Consider the following 14,552-nt stretch of genomic DNA (forward strand, 5'->3'; position numbering starts at 1 on the left):
ATTACACACAACATAAGATGTTTACAGCAACAGAACATACTAGCGAGTGACGCAAGTGCGACACGTTAGCACAAGACAGATAGCACAATCAATTATTAGGGACGTTACTCGACAAGGCATTGTTAGCCATCATCAACATCCCTCTTTGTTTAAGATAAATTTCATAAATTATTTTCAAATTCAGAATAGGAAATATTCACCTTTACCTATTACACAATTCATGACCACTACAATTAAGACACATAAATGAGCAATAATATTTAACACTCAAAATCAAGTTATAGTCATTACTGAGTCACATAGTCTTTCATCCAAATAGGAGGTTTACGATTTCGACGAGGTCTGGTTGGAACATCATTCGAAATCAGAGGTCGAGAATTGTCATTGGCAACCGGAAGGTTGTTCGGCTTATAGTCAGACAAGAATGGAATACTTGGTTCATATTTTTCGATATTACAACTTTCATCAGGACGGATATGAACACGATTTCGTCTGTATGTAACACCATTCTTCGATTTGACAATGTAAGATCGTGTAGCAATTCGTTTCACAATAGTTCCTCTATTCCATCCCTTTCGTTCTGGATGTTGAAAATATACAGCTTTGCCCAAATTAAGTTCTCGCATTGGTCTTGTAGATTTGTCATAACTCTTCTTCACGCTGTGCTTTCGACGCAGGCGTTTCGAGTCACAATTTTCGTTTGGTTTCGTAATTGTAGGTATAATCGATCTGGTTGATCGACCAAATAGCATCTTTGACGGACTGCTGTTCAAATCTTGACGCGGCGTATTTCTTATTTCTATAAGAGCTAGAAATTGATCTTCATTCGCGTTTGCAGTCCTTTTCAGCATATTCTTGAAAATTTTCACGGACGATTCAGCTTTTCCATTCGCTTGTTGATGTCCAGGTGAAGAGGTAACGTGCTGAATTCTCCAATCTCTAATGAATTTCTCGAATTCCGACGAGTTGAGATTTCTCCCACAGTCTGAGATTAACATCTTTGGAATACCATGTCGAGCAAAATGGCGTTTCAGACATATGATGATTTGATTCGTAGTTGTCGTCGTCATCACATCAACTTCGAAGAAACTTGAAAAATAATCAACCGTGATTAGATAATTTTTCCCTTTATACTCACATAAATCAATTCCAACTTTTTCCCAAGGAACACTTCCTTCGTTGTGTTGCAATAATGGTTCTTTCTGATTATTTGGTTTCGTCTGCTGACAAGAAAACAATTGTTAGCAATTTGCTCAATCTCTTTGGACATACCAATCCAAAAGACAGTTTCACGAGCACGGCGCATCATACTTGCATAACCTAAATGAGAAAAATGAAGTTGTTGCTTCATTTCGTTACGCATAGATTTTGGGATCCATATACGTTCACCCTTCAAAATAATATCATCTTGATAACTCAATGTATCTCTTATTGAAAAATGTGGTTTTACACAGTCAAGTCATACTTATGCTCGGGCCATCCATGTTTTATATATCTCAGCAACTTCATCGATTCATCATCTTTCATCATAGCTTGCTTTACATCTTCAATTCTTTCATCTGGAATTTGCTCTAAAGCGTCTACTTTCAAAATATGTGGAAAATGTTTAGAATTTTCGATAAAATTTCTGCTGAGGGTATCAGCAATTAATAAGGATTTCCCAGGCATATATTTGAATTGGATATTATATCTGTTCAATCACATCATAAGAGTTTGTAAACGTCTGGGCGCTTGACTTAATGGTTCGCTCAAAATTGTTTCAAGAGGTTTATGATCGTTGTGAATTATAACTTTGCGACCATAGGTATATTGATTAAATCGTTCAAGTCCAAATACAACAGATAAAGTTTCTTTTTCAATCTGAGCCCAATTTCTTTCAGATTTTGACAAACCACGGGATGCATATTCGATAGGCTTCTCATTCTGCATTAAAACAGCACCAAGACCATCTTTGCTGCTATCAACTTGTAGAACTAGGTCAAGGTTAGGGTCGTAATAAGCTAATACGGGCGATTTCGTAATTTTACGTTTGACCAATTTAAAAGCTTTCTCACACTTTTCGTCCCATAGCCATTCAACACTTTTTATTTTAGTAAGATTTCGAATTGGCTCTAGATCACTGGCAAGATTAGGCAAAAATCTGGATAAATATTGAATCATGCCACAAAATCGTTTCACATCACTGACATCTTTTAACGATGACATTTTCACTATGGCCTCTGTCTTAGCAGGATCTGGCTCTATCCCACTTGTTGTAATCTTATGGCCCATAAAAGTTATTTCTTCTTTCCTAATTCTTGCTTTGGTATCATTTAATTTGATGTTTTTAGATCGGCACCTGATTTGGAGATTTCTTGTGTTCTCTCTCAAACCCGCTTCCTCTTCAGATTTCGTGTCTCCACATCCAATTACTATGATGTCATCTGCAATCGTTATAACACCTTTCAATCTGAACAATGCTTCATTTAAACGTTTCTGAAATATTTCGCTGCTCACATTCAAACCAAATGGGAGTCTAGCCCATCTGTAACGAGAAAAAGGTGTGATCATTGTCGTTAACTTACTCGATTCTTCTTCTAATATTACGTGCCAATATGCTTCTTTTACATCAAACTTGGTAAACACTTTTGCATTGCGTAGCTTATGCAATACATCATCAAGAACAGGTAATCTGTAGTGTTCTCGTTTCAACGCGGCATTTAAAGGTTGAGGGTCAATACATATTCGAAGCTTTTTGTTAGGTTTCTCAGTCACAGCCATTTGACTAACCCAATCGGTAGGTTCATCCACCGGTATTAAGATTCCCCTTTTCACCAGGTTATCTAATTCTGATTTAACTCTATCTTGGAGAGCTATTGGGATTTTTCTACAAGGTAAAACTCTAGGTTGAAAATCAGAATCAACTTTTAATTTCGCTATTCCCAAGTTTCCCAAAGTTTGCGGTAGGTCAACATTTGCAATAAATTTATCGCTGTTTATTGTAATCAAACCCATTTCTTGTATTGTCATTAACCCCAAAAGACAGTTGAAATTATTCTTGACAACAGTAAATCTTACCTCTGCGACTTCATCATTTCGAGGATATTTTACCTTTGAAATTGCCTCACCAAGTGGTTTCATTTTCGTTTTATTCCACATCACAAGATTGTCAGTAGTTGGTCTAATTTGGTCTTTCCGCACATATTTCTCGCATATTGTGTTGACATCTGCAGCACTATCAATTTGAAATCTGACTTCATAATTGTTGACTTCCATCAGAGCAGTAATTCTTGAACTGTTGACGTTATTTATATTCTGGACACGTTGATGACCTTCAAGCGTTTCTTCATTTTGGTCATGTTCCTTCATTTGTCGAACATAGCTTGCGTTTCTACACTTTACTCGGAAATGATTTCTACCATTGAACGAATGACAAGTTTTTCCATAGGCAGGACAAAAGGATATCCCGAACTTGTGTCTGCGTCCACAAAATTTACATTCTTGGTATGCATTTGGAATACGCTTGTTTTTCGAAGCTCTGTTCGTATTTCGGTATTGTCTATTTTTAGTCGACAAAATTCGTTGCTCGCTTTCTGAAGATGCACGGATCTCCGTCGCTTGCTTTTCTGACATTTCATATGTTTGGCAAATCTTTATGGCTTTTGACATATTGAGATCAGTCTCCCGCAGCAGAATTTCTTGTAATTTACCGCTTACTGAAAATACGATTTTATCTCTGATCATTCGGTCTTTGTTTTCGAAATTACAGGAATCGGCTTTACTACGGAGTTCAACGAGAAATGTATCAAAATTGTCTTTGTACTGTATATTGAAAAAACGAAAAGTCTCTATCACCTCATTCTTCCGAGGATTACAGTGTTCAGCCATTTTCTGTAGTAGAACTTTAGGGTCATTTTCGTCCTCTGTATCACTGTATACAAAGTGTTCGGCAGCTTCAATCATTTGAGCACCTGCGCAATATAAGATTATTGCCTTCTGTTCTTCCTTTGACTTGCTAGTAGAACCGCTGGCTAGCATGAAAATATCAATCTGTCTCTTCCATTTCTTAAATGTTTCTGATAAATTTTCATCATGCAGATCAAGAGTCGACGGTAAGCGAATTTCAGATACCGCTGCCACCATGTTAATAATGTTAAGTTTTACACCCAAGATATTATAGAATAAGGGTTCAACTGAATACGCTTACACTTCTTTATTACACCAGCATTACACACAACATAAGATGTTTACAGCAACAGAACATACTAGCGAGTGACGTAACTGCGACACGTTAGCACAAGACAGATAGCACAATCAATTATTAGGGACGTTACTCGACAAGGCATTATTAGCCATCATCAACACTGAGTTTGAAAGCCTAATTTTTTGCAGTGAAAACAAATATTCACTTATTTTGGCAGCTCAGTACATATGTAAGCTAAATTAATAAAATAACAAATATCTTTAGTTTGTTTCGAAGCGTGACTAATTCAAGAGACCTATCTATAATTGGAGATTTTGAATGGTAGAATTTCTGATGGGTCGGTCTACAAAGCGACTTTACGAAACCTTCATGTCGATGTTGCCATTAGGAGAGTGAAGTAATATGAAAAACTCGCTGTTTTATATCACAAAAAACAGATTTGGAGGAAAAACCCCCCATTTTTACAAAACCAATTTTAAAAAATATGAGTGTCATTTTTTCCAGTAACCAATCAGAAAATAATATTAGAAGCCGAGAACTGAAAGTAAGTTAATCAGTGTTATCAATCAATCTGTGGGTTATCATGATTGTAAATAACTACATCTGAACCATTCAAGTATTTAACTGCGGACTGTCATCCCATGGCCACTAGTTCTAGAAGACTTCCATGAAGATAGAATTCAGATGGAATTCACACGAGAAGAAGTAGTAAGACTTCATGGAGAAGGTATTATAGGATGCCTTTCCCCATGGAAAGCACAAGTCGTGGTTAAAGCTGAAAATCGAAACAAAGTCTGGCAATTGATTACTAGCAGACTACCATCAAGTTCACTTTATTGGATGCTTTTTCATTGCTAAACATTTTAGAGTTAGTAAATGAAATCTCACAATATCGAGTTTTTAGTACTGCGCATCTCACAAGTACTTATCATCAAGTTCCATTGAAACATCAAGATAGAGAGTTCATTGCGTTTGAGTCTAAGAAGATTCTTACCAATTCACAAGACTGCCTTTTGGGATTACAAATTGGGCCTCTTGTTTTCAGCGAATAATGGAGCAGCTCGTGAAAGAAGAAAACCTGCGAGGAGTTTTGCCATATTTGGACAACATATTTTTTTTGTGGAGTGACTAAAGAAAACGACGATACATACGGACTACTACTGTAACATTGCCGATTTGGGAATACTAAATTGCTGAAGGTGACTTTAGCCCAGATCCAGAAAGATTAAAATCTTTACGCCAACTTCCAATCTCATCAAATTCTAGAGAATTAAGCAGATGACTTTTCATACTATTCTAGATGGATTCCTGACTTTTCAGATAAAATCAGACCATTAACGAAATCGACATATTTTTCTCTCACTGACACTGCTTTGGAGCTTTTAATGAACTGAAAGAGTTAATGCTGTTCTTATTGTCGTTGATGAAAATATTTCAATTGAATTGGAAACTGACGCTTCCTATATTGCTATAGCAGCTACACTGCATCAATATGGGTGTCCCGTAGCATTTTTGCGCGGATACTACATGAATCTGAACTATGACAATGCTCGAAGCACTGAGATGGAGAATTGAACTATCCGGTTACTCTTCGATATTGCATATATATATATATATATATATATATATATATATTAAAAACTAGGTAAAGACAGTGTTGCACCAGGCACTTTATCGAGGATTTCATGTGTCCTTCTCTATACGTCCCCATGTTGTGAAGGCCGGAGTAGCCTTCCACCTATTCTCTATCACGAAAACTCCGATAATTTAGTTTTCTGGTCAGCAATTACAAGATTTTTACACGGTAGAGCGAGGTCGATTAGAGTAAATACTTGTAAGAGACCCCCCGATTATACGAGCAAGTAAAGTGTGAGACAAACAGGACAAGTTTGAGAAAAGCAGGGCAAATATTTCATAAACAATACATGCGTCGTAAAACAAGACAAATGTGAGACGAGCAAGACAAGTTTAATTCAATCAGGTCGAGTGTAGAGCACGCAGGAAAAGTGTGATATAAACAGAATAATTGTGGGGCAATCAGGAAGGATGGTCTAACCGAATTCAGACTGGCTGTTAAAAATCTAGAACAATTGTGATACAAGTGTAGGAGATGCAGGACAAATTTGAGATAACCAAGAAAATTGTTCTGAAAGCCGTAGGAGATCAGTACAAGTGTGATACAAGCAGGGCAAGTGTGCGACAAGCATGATATCAGGGTGTCCTTAAGAAGTAATTTTCCAAAAATAAACAAGTTGTAAAAGCCGGAGTAGCATTTCACCTATTTTCTATTACGAAAACTCCGATAAATTAGTTTTTCTGGAAAGCACTTACAAGATTCTTAAACGCCAGGGTGGGGTCGATTAGAGTTAGACCATGGTACGGTAGATGTGCCGTTTTGATAAAAATTAGAATAAAAGCCTATACAAGACACCCCCATTATACAATCAAGAAAGATGTGAGACAAACAGGACAAGTGTAAGAAAAGCAGGACAAGTGTGAGACAAGGAGGACAATTTTGAAGCATGTAAGACAAGTGTGAGACAAGCAGGACAATTGTGGAGCATGCAGGACAGGTTTGAAATAAGCAGGACAAGTGTTGGATAACAATACATGTGTGTCAAAACAAGACAAATGTAAGACAAGCAGGGCAAGTGTGAGACAAGTTGATTCAATCAGGTCGGGTGTAGAACAAGTATGATGTATGCAGAATAAGTGAAGGACAAGCGAAACAAATGTGGAACTATTCGGACAGACAAGTTTGGTAAAAACGGATATGTGTGAAACAAATAGGACAATGGTGATGGAAACAACAAGTGCGAGACAAGTAGTGTGAGATAAGCAGGACAGGTGTTACACAAGCAGAACAATTGAGGGACATGCAGGGCAAGTGTTAGACAAGCAAGAAAAGCGTGATTCAAACAGGATGATCGTCGAACAAAGCAAGGATCCGGCCCGCGGGCCGTAATTTCCCCACACTCCTGCCCTAGGGTTCCGCAAGGTTCCATAAGGGACATTCATAACCTTTGACCTGTTGCGACTTCCGGATTCGCCGATGCAAAAAGAGGTGACGCCTGCGATTTCTTGCTCTGAACGTTAACGCGTCCAGGCCTGACTTGTGATGTTTCTTGTGAATAAAACGCAATGTAATGGTGTTTCGTCGATGGATTCATAAAATACTGTTTTCAGATGCAGTGTTTTCAGATACAGTGATTCCCAACCTTTCATGGCTCGTGGTCCCCTTTCAGAGGCTTTTAGCACCCCCTGTTTATCATTCCAGTGGCATTTATATAGTAATTTTGATTGGTGTAATCCAAATGTATTCCCATTATGTTCAAACAATTCATGCTCAACAAAGTGAAAACACCCCGAGTTATTGATTAGCTTAGTCCACGCCCTGTAGAACCTGTGTAAAAATACGTGACTGAAAGTTGCGTTTATGGTCATGCCCTGCCTATATTTATCTTTGCAAATTCCATTTTACGTATCTTTAATATACAACTAGATACACATATGTCGTTCTTTGTACATAAAGTATGAAAAGCTAAGCGTATAGCTAATTTTACTATGAACAAGAAATGTATTCACGAGCTCGCATAAACGCGTACAAAGGTGCTAACGTCATTCAGAATTTTTCTCTGAGCTTGAGCGCGCCAATATGATCAGAAATGAACCCGTGTGGTGGAGCTATATTCCCTAATATTTTGGGGTGAGACAGTGGCCCAGATATCCCAGAAGAAATTTGGAAAATAAACTACGTGAAAACCTGGTCATGTCACGGCACTCTTTTTCATTACTGCTAATAAACACCCCCATAAACAATTTAATAGCAATTTAGTGAAATAATTGACAAATCCATTTCTTTCCCGATAAAAAATTGCTCTAGGAACTCTTCTTTAATTATATAATTATAGATAAAGAATAAACAATCGTCACCTGAGATTTATTTAAATGCACATTTTATAAAGGTTTAGATGCATGCATGCCCTCGTGACACATGGCAAAAAACAATGAGAGTTTTGCGAATTTGTCACCAAGCTAGTTAAGAGAGAAAATTAGTTTGTTTTGAAACATTTATTCTAAAAAACAACATTTATTGTCAAATAAATAAAACTGGCTGTTAACGAAAACAAGCGCATTTATACGCGAAAGGTTTGATATCTTCCCACCATGCGCAACTTGCTTTCGCGCGATAGATCTCGCGTTTTATTCAGAAAGCAAAAATTCTATGTTACGCTACATGTCTCTATGCTACAATAGTTCTTATATAAGAAATGGAATATGATTGAACAAATGGACTCAGTAGTGATAATCAATGATGTCTTGTTTACAAATGACCGCCAAGTGACAGCACCTCACAGAAAATGAAAGAAAGAAAGAAATGTAGTCTAGAATAAACCATGCATAGAACTGGTATTTTCATCCTATTAAATCAAACCAAAAAACAACAAATTTGAAGATATCAATCGTTTTTAAAAGACTGATTATTGTTTGGTGAACTAAGTGGTTAGGTCACATAGCATTGGAAATATACTAACTCCATTGCACACGAGTTTTTATTGCCTCGGAGTATGCAAATATTTACCTTGTTAGTTATTGCGTTTATTTATTCAATCTTAAAACACAATAAGTTTAAATAAGTTACTCACAATAAGTTTTTGTGAATATAGTTTCCGGAGTAATTTTTTTTGTAAATTGACAATGTAATAAATATCTGCATTTAATGTGTCATCTGGGTATTATTTAAGCGTATTTAATGTACTTTTTCTAGGTACATCGGGGTACGTGAGACTCAAGATATAGGGAGAACAAAAACAACCGAGTGGGTAGAATAACCACAATGGAGCAGGGAATGCAGTAGCGAGATTAAAAAGGAACGTACAAATTGTAGTTTCTTTAGAAACGAAAGTGGAAACTCGATAAATGCAATATGAAGATATCCACGCTATTTTTTACTCCTTGAACACATCATTAGCACGGTAAGCGAGGAATGGTCCCATTTTTAGGAGTCTTGAAATAAAAGTTGGGACCTCGGTAACTCATTTATGTTTTTCATTGCGACCACAATTTTGTTTGCATTAATCAGTCATCTTTTTACGCCTTTTTTGAGATTTTTGCAATTGCACTCTTTTTCCACTATTATTAGTTTATTAAATAAATTCAATACATTAATGCTTTATTCGTGTCAAAATGAAAGTTTCCATTGGGTAGATCGCAGACAGAACTTTCGAAAACGGTCACGCTGTGTAATGTTTGTTGTATCCTCCTATTGAATGGTATTGCTGAAATTCCGTAATTGTTACTTTTAGAATTTAACACATATCCCGACCGGAAATATCTGATGTAAGAACTTGCTCAAACAGTAACCAACAATGAATTAACGCTCAACCAACATTAAATTTCCCAGGGATACAATAAAAATATTGAATACCTAATAATAAAATTTACAATCCGCTATTTTGTGTTATGTATATGTAGATTTTAAAATTTGCCAATGCGAAGAAATATAATCCAACGTGATGCTGATATATCAGTTGTATGTCAGATCATTACTTTAAATTTGACTCACCCAGTAGCGCACCGAGTTTGGTCCATGCCTTAAAGATCTAGTTTCTCGAAACAATTCAAGTTTTATTCTTTTGTGTTAAATTTACATTTGGATAATACTGATATTGTCGTTGTATATTTCTCATGCCAACTACATGTGTTGAAAAGTTCAAGCAAGAATCAAATTCTTCCCTCCTCAATAGGTTGTCAAGCAACAGGGAAACAATCGCCTTAACCTAATGTCGATCTGTGGCTAATAAATTATTTTTCGTGAACTCTTGATTAAATATACACTGTCACCAGCTTTATGTAAATTGGGAAGAAGGAAGAATTTTAACATTTCTGTAAATCAATTAAACTCATCATCATAAAAATTCTTCATTGCACGCTATTCTTATCACGCGGTTTTGCCACAAACTTACAAAAATGCGACTTAAGCTGTTTGCTGACCGTTAAAGTCGGACCACCTCGAAGATTGATTTAACAGTTCACTTGTAATCGTGTTCTGATTTGTGTATTCACTCATAAAAATTGTAATATCCTGCTTTAGCTGAGCAAATAGATCACATAGCAATAAAAGGACGAGTAAAACTATAAGAAGCAAAGCCGAAACCTCTGTACGGGATGAATGTATATAGTTTGAAAGCTGGTTTCGCAACTCAAGTAGAATGAACGGTAATATCAATCAATATAATGCCGTTTCAAGAAAGTGTGTGGCAGTAAAAATAACATTTTTGCATTCATTCAATACGGTTCAATCCTACAAATGATATAGAAATGTAATTTTGAAAATTCAACTTTGATGTGCAAGCTATATAACATGACTCATACTTACAATCAAATTCCTAATCCTTTGTGCGGAAAAACTTTTATATTTATGGTAGTGTCCCTTATAACTTATTTCAAATACTTTCATTGAAATGCCGGGACATACTTATTTTAATAATGTGTGTCTTTGTGAATCATAGACGGGATTGGTTACAATCAGTCCCAAGTAATATTACGTCATATGCGTAGGTGTTAAAATAAGTAGCGTATATCAAAATAGAAATAATTGCTACTTTTGACGTGCGCGAATTAACACGCAATCAATAATTTTCGTTCGGTTTTCACAACTGAAATAAAGATTGAAATTCAGCAAAAGATTGTAAAAGCCTATAAACCAACTTGCTATTGTGTTGGACATGGCTGTAGGTTATGTGGAGGAGTTTATGCGCTGGGAGTCTGTATCGATCTGTGGGATACGGTAGTTATTTTTAAACAATTGTGTATTTATGGTGTTTTAAAAAATTCCTCTTAGCATACGTAATAAAATAATTTTATTCAAAGCTGCAAATTCTGTTCCTATTACAATCAAACCTTCCTGCCTTTAATCATCCACCTCATATCCCCGACAGTGCGCTTAAACATACAGCTAAAAATTAAAACGCTCTACCCAGATCACCAGTTACCACATAAAATTCAAAGTGAATGGCATATACTACAAAATTATCTTTTGAATTGCTACAAAGCACCATCGGAAGCCTGCTAGATTTTAATTATTCGATGTTGTCATTGAAAATGATCATAAGCAATTCTTCAATTTTTAAAATATGTATAAAATAATCATTTTTTTCGTTTTAACTCGTATATTCTGGGAGCGATTTTTCATTATATTAATTTCATATCGGTCAACTGGATGAAGCGCAATTCAATTGCATATGAAAATATATATATTACAACCATCATACGATTTTGATGAATGACAATCGCAATAATGGGCAAAATATTATAAACGATTAGAAGTGGGAAAATTTTCGGTTGCTCAAATATAATATAATAATATTCAGTATATTAGTTTGTTACTCGATTATGACGGATTTTCATGTTGATTATATTTTCCTTGTAGTTAAGTGATTTTTACCCCTCTACCAACCCCAACTAACGAATTATTTAAGCAGAAGATAGTAATTTACAAAATTCCAAAACTTTCAACAGCTATTTATCTGAAGTCATAACAAAATGACTAACTTGGACAGGAAAAATCCGAAGTATTCCAATTATTATGTTCGTAAATGATAGCATTTCATGTGACTTTTTAGTGCGAGTCATTCGTGCTTATTTTCCGTCAGGTTGTCGATTATGTAAAAAATTTTACACATCTGGACTTGGGGTAAATAACACCTTTGACATGTAGTTTGTCTAAAAATAAAGCTTTACCTATATTAGTACTTATAATAGTTGCTTGTCAAACATGAAATTATAGTATTTTTAGGAAATGTCATAAAACTCAGTACATATACAGGAATTTATAAATAATTATAATTATTTCAAGGATAGGCTAAAATAAATCGTTTAAGAAATTACAACAAAATAGGGATGTTAAACGCAAACGAGTGATAAGTTTGCGAGGTATTGTAAAAACGAGTTGTTTTAACTTCATATTGATTTTGTTTTGCCAGGTGTGCTGGGTCGTTCGCGGTGAGACCTTACAGCCAGGAAATATTCAAATAAGGATGGATAAACCAATGTTGCAGATGGCTTGATTTGTCATACGACTATAAAAACTCACAAAGGAATATATCTGTTTTTTTTTCTTTCAATTTCGTGTTCGCGGCTTTATGCAGTAGATACGTGGTCTTTGCATACACTGGTGCGATTTGATTCGGATTATCTCCACATTTAGTGGACTATATTAAACCTGCGTACACTTGAGCAAGGTCGATTTCACGACCATTTTGACTCGACTTAGACTTTACACCAGACACGATCAGACGCGATTTCCATTTGTCGAAATCGGACGACCCCAGTTTAGTCCGAACAGACATTCCAACTCGATATTTGTTAGCGCGCAATCCACGAATCACGAATATACTTCAAGTATATGATACATGAATGATTGATGTATATATTGCCAATTACGATGTCCTAGCGAAACTCCAATTGACCGTGAATTTAATTTAAGTACTTTTGGTGGTAAATTTGCAATTTATGGTTTGCCATTTCCATGACCTTGGTCTAATGTCAGGTTTTTAACTAAAAGACATTGTTGCGCAGTTCCCTTCCTTTTATATCGTTTAAAAATAGTTTCTGAGATCTCGCATGATACCGCAAAATTGTATCGTTTGTTTGCAAAGCAGGCTCTAATGATAAGTGCTCTAATCCTCGCAAAATAAACTACGGAGGCTTCAAGAAGTCATTCTCCTCATTTTGTATAATCAGTGAGAAATATAATTTGCTGAATCATTCAAAATTCAATTATACACTAAAGTGTAGAATGTGTAGTTGGAATCGCGCTGAAAATCGATGTATAGCGTTTTAGCATGATTCACAATGCCACTCAAAAGAGGAGAATGAGAAAAGAGACTGCAAGTGGTATATAATATTTGCAATAATGCACAAAACAAAAACCTAAACAAACATCATCATTGGATTATCATAGGATCATTGCTTTTCGATTAAGACTATAATTCTCATATCCAGCATTCCTGGTTGTTTGCAAAACTAATCTCGTTTTTATTATACATCGATGGTACTCGACGCTTTCGTCAACAAGAAAGCAAACAATCGTTATGAATACATAACAATTTCGTACACCAGGAATTTATTTACCTTACATCAATTTTTCAAATTCCATACGTATATTTAAACTAAGCTGAGACAATCTAATTCTCATTCCACAATTTTGAAATTCTTTATGTACCAACGTGGAATCTGGATAAAGTATTCGAAGCTTTGGTCAGCTGGATAGCAGTGTGCCAAGAAGTTGGTTTAATATATTTTCTTGAAAATGATTGTATCCACATTTTTGAGGTTTATTGATTACTGTTGTAAATCATACATGAACAAGGGTGACTATAATCAATTGTAAAAAAAAAAATTTTTTCTTATATGCGACCATATGTGAACCATCGATAAGATGAGTCAAAATAGAATAATTTCCATGGACGAGAAATATAAACACATCTATATACAACGTCACCTCAAAATTCCTTACCTGTAGACTCAGCCGCTGAATATGTGTTTCTACGAAATGAATTACGTCGATAATGACGTAAATTACAATATTCAATAATTTACAAGAAAGGCCTGAAAATCCCCAACCCGGGCAAATATTTGAAAAGCTAAGAAGTAGCAATCTTCAAATTATTCAAAAAAAAAATCGACGTCAATCGAGAAAACAAATAAGGAACTTTGAAAGTAGAATTAATGAATTTTTTATTTGAAGTATTTTTTGTTCAACCTGAGGTGAGATCATTGCATGGATTGAATGAAATTAAACGAATATAGATCCATTTCAAACTACCTTGCTTGTATATGACTTTTTGTATAGGAAAATTTTTACCATTTAACGTTGTTAAAACCATTTTAAGTAAGTTGGTTTTAAATGAAAAAGAAGAATTGACTCGGAATTAAAATAAAATATAAATTATATTTGACTTTTATTGTATTAAGATATTCAACAATTTGAAGATGAAGAAAAATATCGTATTATAAGAAGGTAGTGAAATTTGAAGATTTCAATAATGTCACTTATCTCTATGTAATTGATCATTGTAAGGTGTCAAACCAATTGAACGTCAACTTGCAAAAGGCCGTCGTGAATTGAAAACTTATTTAGGTCTTTTTTTTCTGCCATAACCAATCGGAAATTAATTATACTCTGCATAATTAAGATATAATAAGTAAATTTTCACTTATGAACACTAACGTGTACACGTGTTTATCCAGTTCGCCTGGATAAACACGGCAAATGCGGGAGATAAGTTTAAAATTTAGTTTCAATTTAATATTTCATATAAAGCAATATCGAATTCTTACGCTTCCTCTCAAATTCCGTCAGATT

The 14,552-nt window shown here is 35.2% G+C and overlaps 2 protein-coding genes across 2 annotated transcripts; both read right to left on the reverse strand.

Annotated features, from left to right (window-relative positions):
• Positions 1-287: 287 nt before the first annotated feature.
• Positions 288-1,668, reverse strand: LOC120339406 (uncharacterized). The gene is made up of 2 exons (XM_078113772.1): positions 1,543-1,668; positions 288-1,220 (listed from the first exon to the last, which is right to left on the reverse strand). Exons 1-2 carry the CDS (start codon positions 1,666-1,668, stop codon positions 288-290), a joined length of 1,059 nt encoding a protein of 352 aa, XP_077969898.1.
• A 30-nt stretch (positions 1,669-1,698) lies between these two features.
• LOC144424432 (uncharacterized) lies at positions 1,699-4,122 on the reverse strand. The gene has a single exon (XM_078113773.1). The coding sequence runs from the start codon at positions 4,120-4,122 to the stop codon at positions 1,699-1,701; it is 2,424 nt and encodes an 807-aa protein (XP_077969899.1).
• Between the last annotated feature and the right edge of the window lie 10,430 nt (positions 4,123-14,552).

The sequence above is a fragment of the Styela clava genome, chromosome 6 (assembly GCF_964204865.1).
Source record: "Styela clava chromosome 6, kaStyClav1.hap1.2, whole genome shotgun sequence".
NCBI classification, from domain to species: domain Eukaryota; kingdom Metazoa; phylum Chordata; class Ascidiacea; order Stolidobranchia; family Styelidae; genus Styela; species Styela clava.